The sequence below is a fragment of the Archocentrus centrarchus genome, chromosome 6, assembly GCF_007364275.1.
Source record: "Archocentrus centrarchus isolate MPI-CPG fArcCen1 chromosome 6, fArcCen1, whole genome shotgun sequence".
NCBI classification, from domain to species: domain Eukaryota; kingdom Metazoa; phylum Chordata; class Actinopteri; order Cichliformes; family Cichlidae; genus Archocentrus; species Archocentrus centrarchus.
This window is the reverse complement of record NC_044351.1, coordinates 6,126,442-6,148,569: the sequence shown is the minus strand read 5'-3', so window position 1 is coordinate 6,148,569 and position 22,128 is coordinate 6,126,442. Positions and strand designations below refer to the sequence as shown.

The following is a 22,128-nucleotide window of genomic DNA, read 5'->3' as shown; positions in this document are numbered from 1 at the left end:
TTTCCTCTTCAGGTTGCTAAAAGAAATGTTTTTGCATCACATTTGGCGTGTTACCATCTCAGGGTGTCCATCCTGAAGTCATCCTGCCCAATGTGTTCATATACAGCTTGTTCATAGGCATCGTGGGAGATGGAAGAAGGCAAACCCATCTGATGACAGAGGAGTTCTTTCTGTAGAGAGAAGAGAAATGAAGAAATCACTGTGAACGCTTTCACATTTTCTATCTCCTAACTCCTCTTTAGCACCTACTAGGGTTGTTATCTTGATTTTCTTATCCTTTTCTTCTGGGAGATTTTCTCCACTTCTGTTTTTGTAAAAGGAAATTTGACAGGTTGAGAAACCACTGCATTACATTTCATGAGGCTCCAGACTTTGTTATCTGCTATTTATCTGGTTCTCTTTGCATCTCCTTTCCAGATAAAAAGTTTTTTGGGCTGTTGGTCGGGGACCAGGTTAGCTGCGTCCCGGGCTCTGGGGGGGGTATCCGATCACCCTTACTCGTCAGGGGATCAATGTAGATGGGTGTGTGTATTTATTTTTGTCTGTGTGTTTGTATTTATGTGTATGTGCATATACGTAGCCAGTATGTGTCTGTGTGTGTGTACAGCTGGGCCTGGGTCTAGGACTTGCTGAGCCAAGACCTCCGTAGGACATGTTTGTGAGGGGTGGAGGGTTGCCAGGGGTTCTTGGTCGCTGCCCCCTCCCTGAGGTGTGGATGTTTTGTGGTTCCGAGCAGGGTTATAATAGTTTTGGATTTTACATTATAGTTTAGTTTTAGTTAGTTTTTTTATTTTTTTTTTCTTTAATTCAGGTAGTTTTAATTAGTTTTCAGAGTGGTTTTTCTCGTTTTTATTAGTTTTTATTTTTGGTTTCATGCTTAGTTTCAGTTAGTTTCAGTATTAGTTGTAGTATTTTCATACCTAATCAGGTGCAAGATTCAAGGCGCAAAAGTGACTATATGTAATGAAAACTTGACAAAAGATACAGTTTAAAGAAATACATTCAATAACCAACTGTTCACAAGACATGCTAAATTTGTGTAATATTAAGGACACATAACATCAACAGGGAGAAACAAAGAAAAACATGAATTCCCAAACTCAAAAAATTCTACAATAAACTCCACAATAAACTTGCAGGGTCTTTGCGGCCTCTGTACATAACCTACGGAAGTTGCCGACCTCATGTCCAAATTTATGCTTGTGTAGCTGGATTGTGTGTGTTAATTACCTTGTGGTCGTGTGCAGGTGTTTTATATGCGGTGCAGGCTGGGACTTCTTTTTTGGTCCTCGCTCTTTGTGCTCAGTTTTTTGGCTGCAAACATATTTGTCCCTGGTTTTTTTTTTGGTTTTTTTCCACTTTCTTCATTCCTTCACGTCCATCCTGATAGTTTCAGCAGTCTCCTACCAGGAATTTGCTGACAGTTGTGAGTCCTTATACTGATGCTTTGATTATTATTCCTGATTGTTATTCTCTCACTGATAAAGTAGCCGGAAATGCACAAGGACTAAACAGTTTAGTCACAACGTTCCGGGCTGCATGGACCCGACAAGTAGTCACGTTTCTCCAGAGGCGCAGGCCAGGTTACCTCGTAGGATCAGAGCGGTTTCTGTAGCCTGTGCGCTTCTCAGGTGGACTTTGATGTTGCTGGTTTTTCCTGACTGAGAAATGTTCCGCACATTTTTCATCAACCACAACAAGACTTTCGATTCCATCTGTGCTCTTGTACTCAAAGAACCTCCATACGGGACTCTGCCGCTTTCTCGGCAGACCGCAGCCATTACTTTGCGGACCAGCGCGGTGAGCGCACGCACATGCGCAGGCACTCACACAGTTGTCCTGTGGCGCTCCCAGCTTAAACTCGGAGAGCGGAAAAAATTATTTCATATCAATCCACAAGGTTTAAAAAAAAAAAAACAAAAAGAAAAAACAAGTAAATGAAAGTCAGTTTATCGATAACTTCAGTTAGTTTTAGTTAGTTTTGTAAACTCACAATTCAGTTTTAATTAGTTATCATTTTTTCCTTTTAATTATAGTTTTTATTTATTTCAGTTAACGACAATGTTTTTTCAATTTCAGTTTTCGTTATTTAGTTCATTTTCGTTAACTATAATAACCCTGGTTCCGAGCCATGTGGGGGGTTCTGCCGGGTGTCGGGTGATTCTTGGGTGCTTGGGGCCCTGAGCCTGTTCACGTCTTATGCTGGGGTGGCCAGCCTCTGGCGGGCTTGGCTGCTCGCTGCCTCTGGTTCTCTTCCCTTTTGGTCATGGGGGCTCTGGCTGGGCATCCCTCTTCCTTCTGCTGAGGTGGGCATGCAGATATTATTGGGATGTGTATCCTTGGTTCTTCAGTGCTCCTGGGGTGCGGCAGACGGCCCAGGTCTTCTGGGTCCTTCTCTTTGTCTCGGGCTTCTGTGTGGGGGGCATCATTGTGCCTTCTCACCCTCATTACCAAGTACAATTCATGACAAGCACACAATGCACAGTCACTTATGCTTCTCACTCATACACACACACACACACACAGATAAACAAAGCAAGATTGTGTGCTTGTTCCTGTTTTCATTTTTCTTTTTCTGTTGTTTGTTTTTTTTGTTTTTATTGTGTGTTTTGTTATAGATACAGCAGTTCGTGATTACCAACCCCCCCCCAATCTCTCTATCATTTCTTCTGCCCATTTAAACATGTAAATAAAGAAACAAAGAAAGAAAATGAAAGAAACTAACATGAGGAGCATACTGTACAATAGAGCTCCCCTCGGCACAGCAAAGGTGTTTGGCACAACAGAGCATGCAGACAATACTTGCCCCAGTATTTTTGACTACTGGGACAAGACAAGTTAAAAAAATAATAAAAAAATAAAAATGAAAAACGTTCCTACCCATGAAACAGGTGATGAAGTGTGCTGCAGGATGGGACTGGGCTTGCTGTCGATTAGACCCAGTTTAACAAAACTATTCATGGCCTTCGAGAAACCCTGTGAAACAGAAGAAGAGCTGAAGTAAATATCAGGGCTTTAAAATTATGCTGGCGGTAGGCGCATTTTCTACCTACTCCACCACTCTGCGCCGTCTACTTGTTAATTTTCCTAAAAAAAAATTTTTTTGTGCCGTCAGCCATCTCCATTTCCAGCGCCATGTGGACGCACATTGCAATATTTACGTTCTTTCAATCTGAGCCATTTGATTGGTTCACGACTGCCATGTGACTGTCATCTGACTATTCATATCGTCTGCTGCCCTCATGGCTTCAGTCTCGGTCATAAGGTGCCTGCTACTTTGCCATGCCCCCCTGCTACTCCAAAACAATTTGAAAGTCCTGAATGCCAAAACAAATTGGGTTTCTTGGGTTTCAGGCCCCGAGAACTATTTTTAACATGTGGAAAATGTATTATTTTTAACTACTGTGGGTTTGGTCTGGACACAGATAAAAGTCTGTTTTGCACACCTCGAGATCATAGATCATACCATTCCTTGATGGCTAACCTGATAACTAATGCAGGAATTATACTTCTGTATTAAGGCCATACCATACTTGCATTGTAACCTGATGTGCACCTTCCTTAGAACTGCAGCTATACATCACATTGACACAGCCTGCAGGAATTGTTAGTGGCTCATTAGTACTGTCAGTTTCTCCTATGCATATCTGCCTACTTCTTCTGCTGTCATTTTTCAAACTGACCACAAGAGTTTGGATCAACTTGAAGAGAGACACCCAACCACCAAGTAGTGTTTTGGTGCCAAAATTGCAGCGCAAGAGTAAGCATAATAGTTTTTTGGCACCTTATACTTATCGCGTGTGCGTTTGGTTAGTATTAAACTGAAAATTTTGTGCTCCTATTGTCTAAATACGGTCACTCTTGTCTTCAAAAATACTGTAAGCTACCATTGCTACCTCTTAGCCTCTTGGCATTAGAATCTTTAGGTGACACAAATGCACAAGTTCTAGAACACCAGGTTTAGAATACCTTGGTAGAACTTAATGGAGTGCATATTATTAATCCTTTAGTTATACAGGAAAATCTCTTGAGACTCATTGTCTCATTTACAAGAGAGACCTGTTGAAGGCTGTCATATGAGCCTTAGTGACTTGCAAATGGCAATGTAAGAACAATGAATAAGAAATGCTACATCATTTAGATACATCTATGGCATCATTTTGAAAATCCTAGGTGACATCTTTTTCCAGCTTTTGCATTTATAAATAAGATTTACAGAAAACTTGACCTCTGACCTTGACCTTGAGGTCAAGATCACCAAAATTCAAACTTGTCCGATATTTTTTAGTGGACGCATCTGTGGTATGAATTTGAACATACCAGCTGACAGTGTTCTCGAATTATCTTGTTCACAAGATTTTCAGAAAAACTTCACCTTTGACCTCAGACCTTGAGGTTCAAACTTGTCTGAGATTTTCAGTAGATGCACCTATGGTATCAATTTTAATGTCACACTGTTTTCACATTATTGTGTTCACAACAGACAGAGTGCTCATCCATCCATCCATCCATTCTCTTCCACTTATCCGGGGCCGGGTCGCGGGGGCAGGAGCCTAAGCAGAGAAGCCCAGGCTTCCCTCTCCCTAGCCACCTCCTCCAGCTCATCCGGGGGGACCCCAAGGCGTTCCCAGGCCAGCCAAGAGATATAATCTCTCCAGCGTGTCCTGGGTCTACCACGGGGCCTCCTCCCGGTGGGACATGCCCAGAACACCTCACCCAAGAGGTGGCCAGGAGGCATCCTAATCAGATGCCCGAGCCACCTCAACTGGCTCCTTTCGATGTGGAGGAGCAGCGGCTCTACTCTGAGCCTCTCCCGGATGGCCTCACTCCTCACCTTATCTCTAAGGGAGAGGCCAGCCACCCTTCGAAGGAAACTCATTTCTGCCGCTTCTATTCCTGATTTTATTCTTTCGGTCACTACCCAAAGATCATGACCATAGGTGAGGGTAGATCGACCGGTAAATCGAGAGCTTTGCTTTTACACTAAGCTCCCTCTTCACCACGACAGACCAGTGCAGCGTCCGCATCACTGCAGAAGCAGCCCCGATCCACCTGTCGATCTCCCTTTCCCTTCTCCCATCACTCGTGAACAAGACCCCGAGATACTTAAACTCCTCCACTTGGGGCAAGAACTCGTTCCTGAGCCGCAGAGGGCACCCCACCCTTTTCTGGCTGAGGACCATGGCCTCAGACTTAGAGGTGCTGATTCTCATGCCGGCCGCTTCACACTCGGCTGCGAACCGTTCCACTGCGAGCTGGAAGCCACCCCGTGATGAAGCCAGTAGGACCGCATCATCTGCAAAGTGCAGAGATGAGACTCTGAGGCCACCAAGGAAGAAGCCTTCCGCCACCTGGCTATGCCTAGAAATTCTGTCCATAAAAATTATGAACAGAATCGGTGACAAAGGGCAGCCCTGACGGAGTCCAACACCCACAGGAAACGAATCCGACTTATTACCGGCTATACGGACCAAGCTCTCGCTGCGGTTGTACAGAGATTGAATGGCCCGCAACAACAGGCCAGACACCCCATACTCCCGCAGGACCTCCCAAAGGATACCCCGAGGGACACGGTCGAATGCCTTCTCCAAGGCCACAAAGCTCATGTAGACTGGTTGGGCAAACTCCCACGCACACTCGAATATCCTTGAGAGGATAAAGAGCTGGTCCAGCGTTCCGCGACCAGGACGTTCCTCCTGAATCCGAGGTTTCAGATGGACCCTCCTTTCCAGCACCCTGGCATAGACCTGTGATCCCCCGAAAGTTGGAGCACACCCTCCGGTCTCCCTTCTTAAAGATGGGGACCACCACCCCGGCACTGCCCCAGATCTCCACGCGATGTTGCAGAGGCGTGTCAACCAAGACAGCCCTACAACATCCAGAGCCTTCAGGAACTCAGGGCGAATCTCGTCCACCCCAGGGGCCTGCCACCAAGGAGTTGTTTAACTACCTCAGTGACCTCACCCCCAGTGATGTTCAAGTCATCTCCCTCATCCCCAGACTCTGCTTCCACTACAGAAGGCGTGTCAGTGGGATTCAGGAGGTCCTCGAAGTATTCCTTCCACCGTCCGACTATAGCCTCAGTTGAAGTCAGCAGCACCCCACCTGCACTATAAACTGTGTGAGTGGAGCACTGCTTTCCCCTCCTGAGTCGCCTGACGGTTTGCCAGAATCATTTTGGTGCCGTCCGAAAGTCTTTTTCCATAGCCTCACCAAACTCCTCCCACACCCGAGTTTTTGCTTCGGCCACTACCCGAGCTGCATTCCGCTTGGCCTGCCGATACCTGTCAGCTGCCTACACGTGTAGAAAAAAGTGCCTTTTTGAATTGGTGTGAACAAGTGAATGAGACATATTAAGACACATTGTGTGCTCAAGTAAAGAAAAAGAAAAGAAAAGCTCAGGCTTCAGTGTAAGAACCAGTCCATTTACCATTTACAATGTTGAAACTTGGCAACCGCCTGCCTAACCGGTGGGGTGACGACAATACCCCCATGAGCCTTTTTAGGCTGAGGCATAAAAACTAACCTGGTAGGAGCAAAACTGCAGGGTCCAAAACTCATAGGTTTCAACACAGTGGCTATTTACGTCTATTTAAATCTAATAATTTAATTATTAGATTATTACTCATAATAATAATCATAATAATCAACCAGGCCAAAGCTGATGGCTGCACTGTTTAATTGTTTCTTGAGAATATTCAGTTCTGTATAGGAGTCATATTTGCATATTCAGTGTGTGTTATACCTTAAAGCGCAGTGTTCCTCTGATGAGCGTGTGTGCCGTCTCTATTCCGTATGGCTCAGCATACTTGGTGCTGTCGCGATTTGGAAATCCCTCAAGGTTGAACCCTGGAAAGAAATCCATTGGCATGGTGGAATCCATCAGAGAGCCGCCAGCTGGGACACTCACCACCTCAAAGACAGACCAAAAAACTTTTCCCTTTACTGAAGGTAATTACAGGCACATACTTCACAGAAAATGTATGGTCTTTTGAGACTTTATTACCTGGTTGTCTTTGAGGAAGATAGCAGGACTGATGGTGTTGAGAAGGACGCCATATGGGCTCCAGCTGAACTTGTAACGAAGAGGATTATCTGAACACTCAGGAGCAGGAAGACCACCACAGAACGAGCTGTATGACTCCACCTTAATATTTCATGTAATGAAGAATAATCATTTAAAAAAAAAAGTGGTCAGACAGTTATATAAATTTGTGGCTACAGCTGATGTAGTGTTTTATGATAATAAAATTATAAATTTGTCAAAATCTCAGGACAGCAATTATGGACACTGTATATATCTATACTTCTGGGTCAATGACATCAATAAGTGTTACTGATGTCTGAAGATTTATAAATATGCATAAGCGTGATCTGTGATCCAATAGCTCAGGCTTCAGTGTGAGCTGTACAGACAGAAGCCTGAACCAAGATTAATGATTGACTCAAAATAAATGATTAATCTTGAGTTAAGTTTAAAGTGTTTGGACTGTCAGAATCTGAACAAAATTCAGTTCAAACTGTTAACAGGTTCACTTGTTCTTTTTAAGGTTGTAACCTGATTAAAAAGGAACTCTGTTCCAAAAGATCCCACACACACACCCATGTTTGACTGTGTGACATTGTGTATTAACTAGAGAACGTGTGAACTAGAGAACGTGTGAAACCCAGTTCATACACAACGTCACACACCCACGTTTGACTGTGTGACGTTGTGTATGAACTAGAGAACGTGTGAACTAGAGAACGTGTGAAACCCAGTTCATACACAACGTCACACACCCACGTTTGACTGTGTGACGTTGTGTTTGAACTAGAGAACGTGTGAAACTGAGCAAGTCTTCAATATAAAACTTTCATTCATACTGATCCATTATACAGAGTGACTGTCTATGCGTGCTCAAGCACTGTTTATCTGGCACACACAAACATGGAGTATATGTTGACTTACAGTGCAGCCATCAGCTTTGGCCTGGTTGATACAATCCATGGCCAACATGTGGTCGATGCCCGGGTCCAGGCCCATCTCATTCACAATAGTGATGCCTGCTTCCTTGGCACTAATGTCCACACAAATACATTCAGTATAAATACACATTTTCATTTTATGCACCAAAATCAATTTCTTAAAATGTTATTGTGTCGGATACCATATTTTTTTAATGACTATATTCCTATGGGGATCTTTAATGTTTTTTGTTGTTGTTGTTATTTATTTCACTTTTTTCTTCCAGGGAAACTGGAAACAAGGCTAATATTAGCCTATGCAGCCGTGCATCCCAAATACTAAACTAATTTTTTATAATTTAACACAAATTTATTAATACCACTGGGGATTGATACAATCCATGGCCAACATGTGGCCATGGATAACAAGAGAAACATTTATCGAAAGCAGTCCTGAAATCTTAACAGATTTCTGGCTTCTCTGCACTTGGTCATCACCAGCTCTGCAGCGCCTTCATGGCAGGACTAAGGTAGCTCGCAGTCACCATGTTCACCCTCCTCTTTATACAGTGTTTGGCGATGAGTGGATGGAACGAGTAAGGCAGCATGCTGAGGAGCAGAAGAAAGAGGTGAGGTGGATTTTAGTTTAGTCTAATGGTGTAATGTTGAATCCTAAAAAACTGTCCAAAAATGACAACTTTAGAGGTTTAAAAGATTAAGACAAAATAAAAAGGAAGTGAAATCTCCATACACCTTGTGATAAAGTAATCTAGAATAAACAAATTCATTATGATTTTACATTTTAAAAACACAATTGCAACTATTGGTATTTTTGTCCTGCTGTGTGACTGCAGAGCCTGCTGTACCTGATGACCAAGTCATGATCTCTGACCAGAGAGTCTAAGTGTCCTTCCTGGATGCTAGCGTCCAGCACAACAGGGATGGTGTTGGGGTATTTGGCCGCTAGGTCCTCTGCCTGGTTCAGCAGAATTGATGCTAAACACAAACATAGAAAACATAAAAACAGACTGACTAAAAGGTGCACATAGCCACTATGGCATATATTTTTCCAGTCGTTGTTTTACTATGTGATGCACTGTGCTAACTAAGTTAGCTGTCAGCTATATGTCCGTCCTTTATATACAGTCAATGGCACACTATCATTATAATAAGGCCAAGGGGCTTAAAATCCTAAGTTGTACAAAAGGCCCAATAGTAATTTTTAGAAATGTTTCATCAATTTTACTAGAGTGGAAACAATACAGTGATGTACGATAAACTGTAAATGTACATCTGAGTGAACTTCCTCAGCTTGAATAAGTCTCAGCTCTGTCTAACAGCCTTCAAATCTAAGCTTCTTAATCAAGCTATTTTTACAACAATTTAGAAAAAGAAAACTGAAGAGAGCCAACAATAAAATTGTTTAAATTAAAAACAAATAAAAAAAACACAAAAAATTCTCTGACTCAAATGAGTTTTGCAGTGTCCAACATGACAACAGACATAGCAGCAGTATAATCTAATAGGCTACCAAGGACAGTGTACTGGCTGACACGAGTGCTTGATGCACTGATAAACAGAGCCCCAAAGCCTCATCTCAGTAGCAAGTACATACAGCTATGCTAACAGAGAAAACATGGTCAGTCATGGTCAGCAGTCCTGTACTGCTTACAGCTAAACTTTGTTTGACAGAGCTGCATAAATTTTAACACTGTTACATTGTGGTGGCTATACCAGTCACTGAACCCTCTCAGTTCTTTCAATTAACCCTCAATAAACACAAATATTGACCCTAGATTTAAAGAGTCTCCTGAAAATGTTTAGAAATAACAGGTGTTTTAATAACTGATATGCATTTTAATGCACCAAAAAGCCCAAGACTTTTCAGCTTTTTCAAAGTTTAAAAGCCAAACTCACCAACTGTGACCTGTGTCCCTTGATCACGGGTCAGATACTCCACAACAGGTCCAGTAACATATCCTGAACCCAACAGCAGAACTCGCTTCATGCCAGCCTTCTTCATGATCTGAGCTTTCTCTCTGAAGGACATTGGACAGGATGCATTAGAAACCAGTTTTTTTAAAGCTCAGTAACTGTAACAGTAACTTCACCATGTGGCAAAGTTACACACTGAACCACACAGATTTGAAAAACTGGGACATACAATGTAAATTTGTAAAGACTGAAGCACCACAGGGAAAGTGCAAATTTAGTAAATATCCTATTATCAAATAGTTTTTGAAAAAATTTGAGAAAATCTGTGAAGATAACACCTGTTTGTTGTAAATAAAAAAAGAAATGCTAGTGATGCAGCTGATGATTCCATCCTCATTCATGTTTCCACCTGGTCCTTAAAACCACCGAACAAAATGGCTTGAGTCCTTTATCAAGCATAATGACCATGTCATTCCAGGGCTGTACACTTATTTTATCAGGTGGCCACACTGGTACTAGCAAGCTAAATATTTCAGTAGCACAAAAATAATTTGATAGCACACACATGCAACATTTGATATGTTTTATTGGTCAAAAACATTTAATACTGGTCAAAAATACATTTATGAAGGTTGACTGTCAATAGAACTGGTTCTTTAATTAAACAACATTCTGACATGAAAGAACCCTCAGAAATAATGTAATGAACAAATTATTCACTTTTTAATATCAACCTTAAGTAAAAAAAAAAAAAAAACAGCTATTAAAATATGCCTATTCAGGTTGAAACAAAAAAAAATCTAATAAATAAAAATTAATATCAATAAAAATAATAACTAACAAAAATTTTTAAAAAGTGATACCTCTCACATTTAATAGATAAGCTATGTGTCTCACTGATGACACGGCCCTGCATTTAATAATTGGCCAAACAGGTGTAGAAGCACACAAAAGGTTAAATATATTGGCCTAGTAAAGGAGTCAGAATGTTTTTTCTGCCTCTCATTTGCAGCCACAAACTGCTTGCAAATTGACTTCTTGTCTTGTCTTTTAAGTCATGTTTATTATTATATAGTCATAATCATGGCAACATTTCCGACAGACCTTTTTACCGCATTCAAGAGTTTCTGACTCCTGCTGCTGTCTCCAGCCTCCCAAACTCCGTTCATAGGGGGGCGGGGGGAGCGCAGTGACATGACGCTATGTCCCGCCTTCAAAATAAAAGCACGTGATTCAAAGTATTTTTCGCCTACGCTGGTGTAATTGTTGGGTCGGACAAACCTATACCTAACCTATACCCCCCCCCCCCCCCCCCCCGATCCTACGCCTATGTACATGCCACACAGCAGTATTATAATATGACAGAGGCACCCACAGTGACCTGTGACATTAATATCCCACCACCACAACCGCCACCCGTCATAAATCACCCAGGAGTCACTGATTGGAACCAACATTGCATGCATGCATGAGCCACAGCAGGACTGACTGAAAGTCTGCCTGGCAATCATCTTCTTAATTAAAAAAAGAAAAGACAGACGTTCTCTCAGGAGGATTACACCCCTAGTTTACATATCTTAAGGAGCCAAACTCAGTCAAAACAATTAAGATTTTGATGACATTGCTTGTCTGGAAAAATGATACTTAGGATCAGTTAAGATGAAAACTCATCAGGTCTTGGAGCTGCCCTAAATATGAGCAAATTGAATGCTTTGGTGAGAATAATAGACTCTAAAAAGAGGGTGAGATCTCTTCAAGCAAGCTGTTCATAGAACCTCTCAAGAAAAAACTACATAGAGTCTGATTGTTAATGATCAACAAAAAAATATCAGATAGGGGATGTAGTACGCAAGTCACAGAGATTAATTCTCAGTGACTTGTTGCTGCATTTACAAATTAAAATATTTGTAAATGCAACTCTTCTGAATCTGCAAGAGAAGCTAAGGCAGCTGTAAAATAAGTAAATCAACTATAAACAATCAACAAACCTGAAAAAATAATCCAAGGAGATTAAAAATAATTCTTAAAAGAAGTGTGTCATGATCCTGAGGTTTGACCTAGTGTTTTGTGTTTTGGACTTTCAAATTCTGTTTTTAATGTCTCCGGTTCTTAATTTAATTTTGTGGTTTTTGCAGTTCTGTACAGAGTTTTGTACATTTTTATAATAATTCCTCATTGGCTTCTTTATTTATATCATCAGGTCTTCTTAGTTTAATTACCTAAGTTCTGTTCTTGGTTATAGTTTATTTGTATTAAATTTCCTGTTTCCCAGCATTCTGTGTCAAGTCTGCATTGCTGTGTGTCGTGTTTAGTCACTTCCTGGTTTGTTGAGTTGTCTTTTCAGGTAGTATGTTTACTTGTTTCACGTTTCTCTGAGTTTTCTAGTTCTCTGGATTGTTTGCCTTGTAAAGCCAGACCATGTTTTTTTCACTTTGTGAGTGAGCCCACCAATAAAGTTGCCATTTCTGAGTTTATGCCTGTCTCCTGAGGCTGCATTTGGGTCCACATCCTGTCTGCCACAATGCCGTACCTTGACAATATGCTAATAGGGACTTCACAGATTCCGAATGCTAACCACACAAATGACTATATTTTCAGATTTGAGAAATCTCTTATATACAGAGCCGGACTGAATTGACCTCTGTGACATGAGTACTATAAAAAACTTGGTCTAAGAGTGCTAGCATAGTACAAAAAATGGACACCAGGCAAACGTGTCAGCCTCAATTAAAAGTTAAAAAATTAATAGTAGTAATGCTAAAATGCTAGAGAGTAATGCTAAAATAATCACTAATAACATTTAAATACTAAAATTGCAGCTGTGATAATATCATATAATAATATAGTAATATATAAGAAACTTTTTTGTGACGTTTACTGTATAAGTCCATGCTTTAAAAAAAAACAAGCTTTCAAAATGTTTAAATTTCTAAGTGACTCCCTAGATCAGGTTTCTAATAATTCAGTTCAATTAAATTTTATTTATATAGTGTCAAATCACACAACAGCATTATATTGATATTTTATTCCACTGCAAAAGCACCAGATGAGGTGGAGGTTTATAATTAGTGCAGGCTGTCAGCCTGTTAGTGAACAAGAAGACAACAAAAAAATCTTTCTTTAAAGTTTAGAGAGCCAACATATACGATGAGTTGGGGAGGGTGAGGGGCAGAGCATGGACCTCAAGTTGGGGAAATTGGGGATAGAGCATGGGCTTTGAGGCAGTCTCTGAGTGCCCTTCTACGTATGTTTTCCAATAAGATTTATTTATCAAATATATTTGATGACATTTGAAAAAATTTTTATATGTTCTTCCATGATAAAGCCTCCTTGAAAGACTTGACTGTATTTTTTTATGCACAAAAATAAAACTGGTGCTAATTATATCTGGCTCCAAACTTTGAAATCAAACTGCATATCAAAACCAGACAAACACTAACTCGACAGAATAAGTGATTGGATTTTTAGTGTAAAGTGAGAAGAAAAGATATTTCTACCGCTCAATGCCCGCAAACTCCAGCTTCTGCAGTTGGCTAGCAGGGATGGCTTATTTAGCACGCTAGCTAAGCAAGGTGTTAATGCAGGCAGACACCAGAGGGCAGCACTGTGCAGGAACAACCACATAGTGAGGGTTAGCTGCTAAGTGGAAAGATGTTAAAACATCACAAATTAAAATTTTAGAAAAGGATTAGTTAAGGAATGCAACAGCAGACTAAAAAGCAAGTTGATAATTGAGGTTAACAAGCTCAACAATTTAGAAATGTAGACCTGTGAGTTATTTCATTATAAGAAATGATAAATGAGCTTTTTAGAACATGGTCTAAAAATTAGTCGCAACTCATAGATGGAATTTGTTGACAATTCTCATGAAAAATTTAAACATGAAATACATTAAAAAATAATTTAAATACCAAAATAAGGCTTACCTTCTTTCTCGAAGTTTTTCAATGTATTCAAATTTTGGGGTAAGTTTTCCATTAGAGGTGATGACAGCCTTGAGGAACAATTAACATCATATAGGTTATCAACCAAACTGTTAGAAAATCAAGTAAAACACTCAACTAAAAACAACATCAGCCTTTATAACAAATACAGTGTCATACTTCTCTCTACTAATTTTCCACTACTTACATCTCTGACTTGTGGGCTGAACTCCTCTTCGTCCATTGGTCTCATGGCATCTGAAGGTAGCTGACAAGACATGAAATTTACCCCAAAAAAGAAATGCACAAGAAGTCGCGTCTGTGAGGAGGTTAGAATTTCCACCCTTCACTTTGTTAAAGGTGTCACAGCCCTCTCCAACAGGAAAGTCAAGAAACCATGAAAATCTGTGGAATCACCAGCTGCTGTGATCTCACCTAAAACTGGATGTCTTACCATTTCCCAGATGTAGGGGAAGAGCCGGTCTCCAAAGTACTCTGTGGCTTCGATTGGGAGCTGAGCAGGAAGGTTGTCAATGGAGCACATGAGAATCCCGTTTCCCTCAACACTGCCAGGACCAAAAATAAAATGTTACTTAATTGATATACACAGTGTATAAACCAATTCTGAAAAAGCTGTGATGCTGTGTAAAATTTAAAACTGAATGCAATGATTTGCATGATTGTTTTATTCACAACAAAACAGAAAATATATCACATTTAAACTGAGACATTTTACTTTCATAAAAATATTAGCTCATAAAATTTGATGACAAGCAGCACATCTCAAAAAAGTTAGGAAGGGACAACAAAACACTGAAAAAGTAAGTGGTATTAAAAAGAAACAGCTGGAGGAACATTTTCCAACAAATTAGGTTAACCACCAGTAATATGACTGTGTATAAAAAGAGGATCTTAATTTTTTCTCAGAAGTAAAACTACAACAAATAGTGGAACAATTTCAGAATAATGTTCTCCAACATAAATTGTGAAGAGTTTTAATATTGCATCAATATCTCATTATATACAGTACATAATATCATTAAAAGATTCAGAAAATATGAACAAATCTCTGCAAGGGACAAGGCAGAAAATCAATATCATTTTATGTTCAGCTGCTTTCAGCACTGCTGGTATTTGTTTAGAATCTTTTGCTCCTGTTGATCTTTCGGAGTTAACTTCAACTTCAATCCCATTCCTACTAGATTGTACAAACAAGTCTTTCCAATTATTGATGCTTCAATCTTAAAAATGATCAATCAGTCTTTATTAGTTGGCTATGTACCACAGGCCTTCAAGGTGGCAGTAATTAAACCGCTACTTAAAAAGCCATCACTTGACCCAGCTGTCTTAGCTAATTATAGGCCAATCTCCAACCTTCCTTTTCTCTCAAAGATTCTTGAAAGAGTAGTTGTAAAACAACTAACTGATCATCTGCAGAGCATGGCATAAATTATTGGGCATAACTCTGTCTTTACTTGGCCTATCAACGTAATTTAAAAACTGGTACGTAGTCTAAAGTTTGTACTTTCGATTCATGTTGAAATGGAGACTCGGGCGCAGCATCCCGATGCTACATCATCTCAAATTGGCGATGTCATTTTGACGCACTGGTGCGTCTGTGGGCTCCGGAGGGTTAAGCCAGTCTTTGAATGCCAGGTCATCGAGCCAAAGTTGTGAAAACTTACATTTTCCCATGACGGGGAGCAAAATGACTCGCTAGCCTCAACATATTCGGCGGTTGCAACACTGCGCATCCGCACAGCAGATCAGACAGCAGAACCAATCGAGTCTATCAACTTCAGCTCAGGTCCTGCTGAGTAGTTATATTTTTATACAGATTTTATAGTTAAACGAACATAAAACAAAAAGTCTGCATCATTAGAAAAATCTAAATATATTGAAAGAGTGATGAAAAATGTACTACCAAGTCAAATTCTGTCTGTTACCTTTTACTACCTTTTAATAGCCTTAATTTGAGCTCTTTTGATTTACTACCTTTTACTACCCCGCGGAAACCCTGTCCTAGGCTGGACTATTGTAATTCATTGTCATCAGTCTGTCCTAAAAGCTCCCTGAAAAGCCTTCAGCTGATTCAAAATTCTGCAGCTAGAGTACTGACTAGGGCTGCAACAATTAGTCAACATTGTCGACAATAAAAATAGTTGACGACGAATTTAATTGTCGATAATAGTCGTTTATTATTACTGGTGATTTTTTTTTTTTTTTTTAACAGTGAGACATCTTCCTGTCCTTCCTGTCTGGCGAGCTTCACAAATGCGCAATCCGGTTGTTAAGTGATGATGTAGAATTCTATTTCCGTGTCCAAACTGTCATGTGATCAATTTGCCACAATGCTGTGTCCCTGGTTGTTTTAACTGGAAAAAAACACACTCAGCTGTGATTTTACTGAAGAGAAAGAGAAGCGGAAATAGCTGCAGTTGATAAGGTATGTTACAATCATCTTTAATAGTGAACAGTCATTGGTTATACCATTGATGTTTATTTAGGAGCATTTGGACCCGGAAATGATGTCAGATTTAAAGACTGGATAGCATTCAGCGGCACGTTTACTGATGAGGGATACTAGTGAAACTGCGCCAACTTTGTTTTACAGAGACGAAAAAGTACTATATATATATATATATATATATATATATATATTTTTTTTTATGGTTGGAAAAATGGACTGTTAAAAGTTATATCAGCAGCAAACCTGAGTAAAAGTTTTGAATGAAGTATGTGTTTACTACCACATTTTAAATAACTTTATGCTAAATGTAAAATAAGTGCCATTTTATAATTATGTGATCCATAATCTGATTAGTTGACTAATCGTTTCAATAGTTGATGACTAATCGACTATCAAAATAGTCGTTAGTTGGAGCTCTAGTACTGACAACAGGGACTAGAAAGAGAGAACATATTTCTCCCATATTGGCTTCTCTTCATTGGCTCCCTGTTAAATCTAGAATAGAATTTCAAATCCTTCTCCTCACCTACAAGGTCTTGAATAATCAGGCCCCATCTTATCTCAAAGACCTTATAGTACCATATCACCCCAATAGAGCACTTTGCTCTCAGACTGCTGGCTTACTTGTGGTTCCTAGGATACTTAAGAGTAGAATGGGAGGCAGAGCCTTCAGCTTTCAGGCGCCTCTTCTGTGGAACCAGCTTCCAGCTTGGATTCAGGAGACAGACACCCTCTCTATTTTTAAGATTAGGCTTAAAGCTTTCCTTTATGATAAAGCTTATAGTTAGGGCTGGATCAGGTGACCCTGAACCATCCCTTAGTTATGCTGCTATAGGCCTAGTCTGCTGGGGGGTTCACATAATGCACTGTTTCTTCTCATTCACCTTATTTACTTTGTTTATACTCCACTCTGCATTTAATCATTAATTGATATTAATCTCTGGCTCTCTTCCACAGCATGTCTTCATGTCTTTCTCTCCCCTCAGCCCAACCGGTCGCGGCAGATGACTGCCCCTCCCTGAGCCTGGTTCTGCTGGAGGTTTCTTCCTGTCAAAAGGAGTTTTTCCTTTCCACTGTCACCAAGTGCTGCTCATAGGGGGTCGTTTTGACTGTTGGGTTTTCTCTGTATTATTGTAGGGTCTTTACCCACAATACAAAGCGCCTTGAGGCGACAGTTTGTTGTGATTTGGCGCTATATAAATAAAATTGAATTGAATTGAATTGAATTTTTAGAAAACATGGACACCTTATTCTTTGGACTAAAATGGAGAGGAAATATATGACTTGCTATCAGTGCTCAATTCAAAAGCCTGCATCTCTGATGGTGTGAGGTTGCATTAGTGCCTATGGAATTGGCAGCTTGCACATCTGACATGTATATACAGGTTTTAGAGCAACATATGCTCCCACCCATCTTTTTTCAAGGAAAGCTTTGCATATTTCAGCAAGACAATGATAAATGCTTTTGCGTGCCCCCTTTCCATACAGAAGTAATACCCTCTGGACATAATGAAGTCAACTTTGAACTCTGGAACATTTGGAAATGTAGGAAAACAGAAACTGAGAGGTCTAGTTTTTTGTGTTGTGTATATTGTTTGCCTGGAGAAACTAGGTCTGCTGAGTCAGTGACCTCTTTTCTGGGACAGTGTTTCCAAGAGTGGCACACACAATGATGTATGTCACAGTTGGAAACACAAACAGCTCATGACACACTTGGAGCCTCTCTGTGCCCCTGTGCTTGTAGGGGCATGTAGTGAGCTTTGTGAGTGGAAATATATAAACCAACCTGGACGAAAAAATATTCAGAACTGGGATGTTGCTTGTGGTAAATATGGAAGTCTGGCTAAATCCCAAACCCTGACCCAAACATAAACATGCAGCTGATGCTTCCATGAAAATTTTGCTCTATACCTATTATGATCAATATGCTGGTCAGCGTCGTACATGCAGAAAGGTTTATCAATGGTGGTGCACTCATTCATGAACTCTATAGAGCCTCCAGTGTCGGCAGATATGTCGCAGATGGCCAGCAACCTGCAGGAAGAGAGAAAGGAAGGTGTTCATGAGGGACACACTAACAGGCTATGAAGACAAACATGCAGCCACTATGTATATGCAGTACTTTTATCCATTCACTAGAAAGGTGCATGACGGATGCATCACTGTCATTCGTTGAAAGGTTAAGTTGGATCAGAAAGTAGTTTTTTTCCCTTTTATTCATGTATATAGCACAGAACCCCAAGAGATCGGCACATTACAACATTATATAAAATTTGAAATAATCCCTTTCAGCACATTCAGTAGTGGTAGCGGTAGTGGTGGTAGTAGTGGTGGTGGGCTCTCTTTGAACACTGAGAAACCTCTGGTAGAGCAAAAACATAGTCCTACACTTATGCCATGTACTATTCCTCACTGTCTGACACTTATGCTCATCAACTGTCATGTAATAGAAATGGTCATACAAGTGAAGCAACCAGAGCTCTTGCTCAGACTGTAAATAATTTAGATGTTTGTGATATTCCTGTGAAACATTCTTACTTGTGAGGAAGCTCTGGTGATCCCTCGTCAGCAGATGAGGATTTGCGTGGTCTCATGAGCATCTGAGCATCCAGTCGTCTCAGGAGTCGAGGGGTGTTGGGGTCCCAGTAAATACCGTTAATCAGACAGGTTGTGTAGGGTGCTACCTATAACCAAGAAGACACCACAGACGCTCTTTGAGTGAACTTTAGTGTGTAATAAAATGTAACTGAACTATTGTGTGCCAGCCATTTAGTATCGCTGTTTTAAGTCTGAACTGTAAATAAATCTACAGCTCCAATTCTGAAAAAGTTGGCGCACTATGTAAAATGTAAGTAAAAACAGAATGCAATGATTTTCAAGTCTCATAAACACTTATTTTAGTCAGTTGGAGTCTTACATGCCTCTCTGCAGCTTCTCTCCTCAGGTCATCCCCCCAAAACCCCCATCCCCAGACTGTGTCTGCTCCCAGATCATCAAAAAACAAACCAAAAATCAGCAAAAAAACAAGTATAAAAACACACAAACAGAATAATATAACATCCTCAACTTCACCAAACTACAGTAAATTGATTACATGTGGCCTAATAAACATTTGGTCTTAATTTAATAATTGATTGACATATTGATTTATTCGGCCTTACCTGGTTACAGCAGGATGAATATGTTACATTAAATGAATCGATACCCGGAAGTCATACGAGCTGTCAGAATTCTCGAAGCACAAGCCAAGAAGGAGGAGTAGAGGCTACCATTCACTTCAGCTTATTAATCAACCAAAGACCTAGGAAGAGTTGTAATTCCTTTGAAAGCCTGACTCTCAGCCTTGTCTACCCTAATTGGAAAATTTAAAAACCTGTTTTCTTTGTTATTATCTTTCATCCACCTGGTCCTTACTCAGAGTTTCTGTCTGATTTCTCAGATTTTTGATCTAATTTAGTGCTCAATTCAGATAAAATAATTATAGTGGGTGATTTTAACATCCATGTAGATGCTCAAAACTTTAATCACACTCTGGATCTCATCCTGACATATGGCATAGAACCTGAACGTTTAACAGTATTCCCTGAAAACCCTGTTGTGTCTGATCATTTTTTAATAACATTTAAATTTACAATAATGGACAACACAATAGTGGATAATAAATTTCATTACTGTAGTCTTTTCTGAAAGTGCTGTAACTAAGTTTAAACTAAATTGACTCCAAGACTCTCAAAAGCCACGTGCAACACATGCAGTAAAGTTGGAAACTGGAGCAGAAACAACATCATCAAGAGGGTCACACAGCCTACTGATTGGTGTGCACCCATGGAGACTGTATTGAAGAAATCCACAAGTAAAGCATGCATCTATGCTGATTTTAAAAGGGTGAATGAGGCTGTTAAAAGAGAACAATATATTCTGCCCACTACAGAAGAAGTCACAGCTAGCCAAGTGGAGCTACAGTCTCAACAGGTTTCTTCCTATTAAAAGGGAGTTTTTCCTTCCCACTGTTACCAAGTGCTTGCTCATAGGAGGTTGTTTTGATTAGGGTTTAATCCCGGGATCCGGGATTCCCGGGAAATGCGATCAGAACCATTTCCCGGGAAACGTTAAGACGGGAAACCGGGAAAAAAGTTGCACAAAAGAAAATAAAGTAAAGAAAAGAAAAGAAAGCTTCAGAATGTTAAATTTAAGGAAATATTGAGAGAAGGGTTCGTTTAATACGAAAAGCATTACTCTTCATTTCAGGCACGTTCAGCCTTCGTTTAAAGCTGGCTTTAAGCCTTCATCTCAAGCATTTTAATAGAGGTTTTACACAGTTGTACTTTTTTCCTCTTTAATTTGTTGAAATCGTAGGCAATGTGTTTAGCCTAAGGTATTTTGTATTATATAATTTTATATTATTATATATTGTTATATTGCATTATATAGCCTATAAAATATGCCTGCCCTGAACAATAAAGAAATATCTGTTTAACTTCGAGTGTTTCTTTTCCTCGTTTGCAGCCGCATACTAACAATCATGAATTAGGATACGGGCCTAATGTGTGAAGAAATTATCATGAAATGGATTACTTTAACATATTTCGCTTTTAAAATGGAGTTGAGTAAAATGTATATTTTTTAGGCTATAAGGATTGGCGGCCAGTTTTTGAAAAGACGATTCACAACGAACCTACTTTAACCCTCAGACACGGCATTATAAGTTTGCTGTTGCCAGAATGGCAATGACCAAGTCATAGTGCATTACTCAAGGCCCTGTGTTATGTCATATTATAGTGTAGTACGGTAGTTAACTTTTCAATGACTATTACAGCGTTCCACTGGTGGAACGGTGTGCATTGTGGACAGCGCAAGTCGCTGAGCCTTTATCAATGCTGTGTGGAGATGAACCGTATTGTAAAATAGCTTGGTATAATTCCATGTACAATGCAGGAATATTCAAATTATATTTGTTAAGGGAGTGTTGAGGAACGATACAACATCGCATAGCTCGAGCACTCGAATGCCGAGATGTAGGTTTTGCATTAAAACGTTGCCCCCTACTGGGCATAACAGGACATAGCTGGAACGCTACCTCTACAATATCAAAATAGGTTAAGCCCGACACAGGCTACAGAAGGCCTAATTAAAATAAAATAAAAAAAACTTTTTCCCAGGATTCCCGGGAAATGGCTCGTCTTTTCCCGGGATTTGATTCATGTCATTTTCGGGAAAAATATTAAACCCTAGTTTTGATTGCTGGGTTTTCTCTGTAATTATTGTATGGTCTTTACCTTGGACCTAAAGCACCTTGAGGAAACAGTTTTTTTGTGATTTTGCACTATAAAAATAAAATTGAATTGAATTGAATTAATGTTTCTGTACTGGGATGAAATCTGAAACCTGACTGAAACTTTTCAAATAAACTATTCCTCTGGAGATGATCAGTCAGCTGTTTTACAACTGCTCTTTCAAGAATTTTTGAGATAAAAGTAAGGCTGAGAGCTGAGAGATTGGTCTATAATTATCTAAAGCAGCTAGGTCAAGTGATAGTTTATTAGCTGGGATAGGCTCCCGCCCCCCGTGACCCTGAACAAGATAAGCGGAAGAGAATGGATGGACTGCCACGTTAAAAGCCTGTGGTATATAGCCAATTAATAAAGATAGATTATCATATTTAAGATTAGGGTGGACAAGACTAAGAGTCAGGCTTTCAAATGAATTAAAACTCTGCCTGGGTATTTGGTTAATTAATAAGCTGGAGTGGAAGATTGCTGCTATTCATACACCAACCTGTGATTCAAGCATTCTGACTGTGACTGTGACTGTGTGACTTGGGTGTGTTGATTTATTTAAACTAACATGTGCATC

General features: G+C 39.9%; 1 protein-coding gene across 2 annotated transcripts in view; it reads right to left on the bottom strand.

Annotated features, from left to right (window-relative positions):
* Positions 1-22,128, bottom strand: part of aass (aminoadipate-semialdehyde synthase) — a 39,586-nt gene that overhangs the window by 3,669 nt on the left and 13,789 nt on the right. For both annotated transcript variants that reach the window (XM_030732340.1, XM_030732341.1), the window contains exons 9-21: positions 18,814-18,959; positions 18,187-18,309; positions 14,260-14,371; positions 14,014-14,073; positions 13,809-13,876; positions 9,865-9,986; positions 8,814-8,943; positions 8,446-8,556; positions 7,952-8,060; positions 7,007-7,147; positions 6,746-6,913; positions 2,881-2,976; positions 55-170 (exon numbers count right to left, since the gene is read on the bottom strand). In XM_030732340.1, coding sequence (XP_030588200.1) covers positions 55-170; positions 2,881-2,976; positions 6,746-6,913; positions 7,007-7,147; positions 7,952-8,060; positions 8,446-8,556; positions 8,814-8,943; positions 9,865-9,986; positions 13,809-13,876; positions 14,014-14,073; positions 14,260-14,371; positions 18,187-18,309; positions 18,814-18,959 — 1,502 coding nt within the window. The remainder of the gene's footprint in view (positions 1-54; positions 171-2,880; positions 2,977-6,745; positions 6,914-7,006; positions 7,148-7,951; positions 8,061-8,445; positions 8,557-8,813; positions 8,944-9,864; positions 9,987-13,808; positions 13,877-14,013; positions 14,074-14,259; positions 14,372-18,186; positions 18,310-18,813; positions 18,960-22,128) is intronic.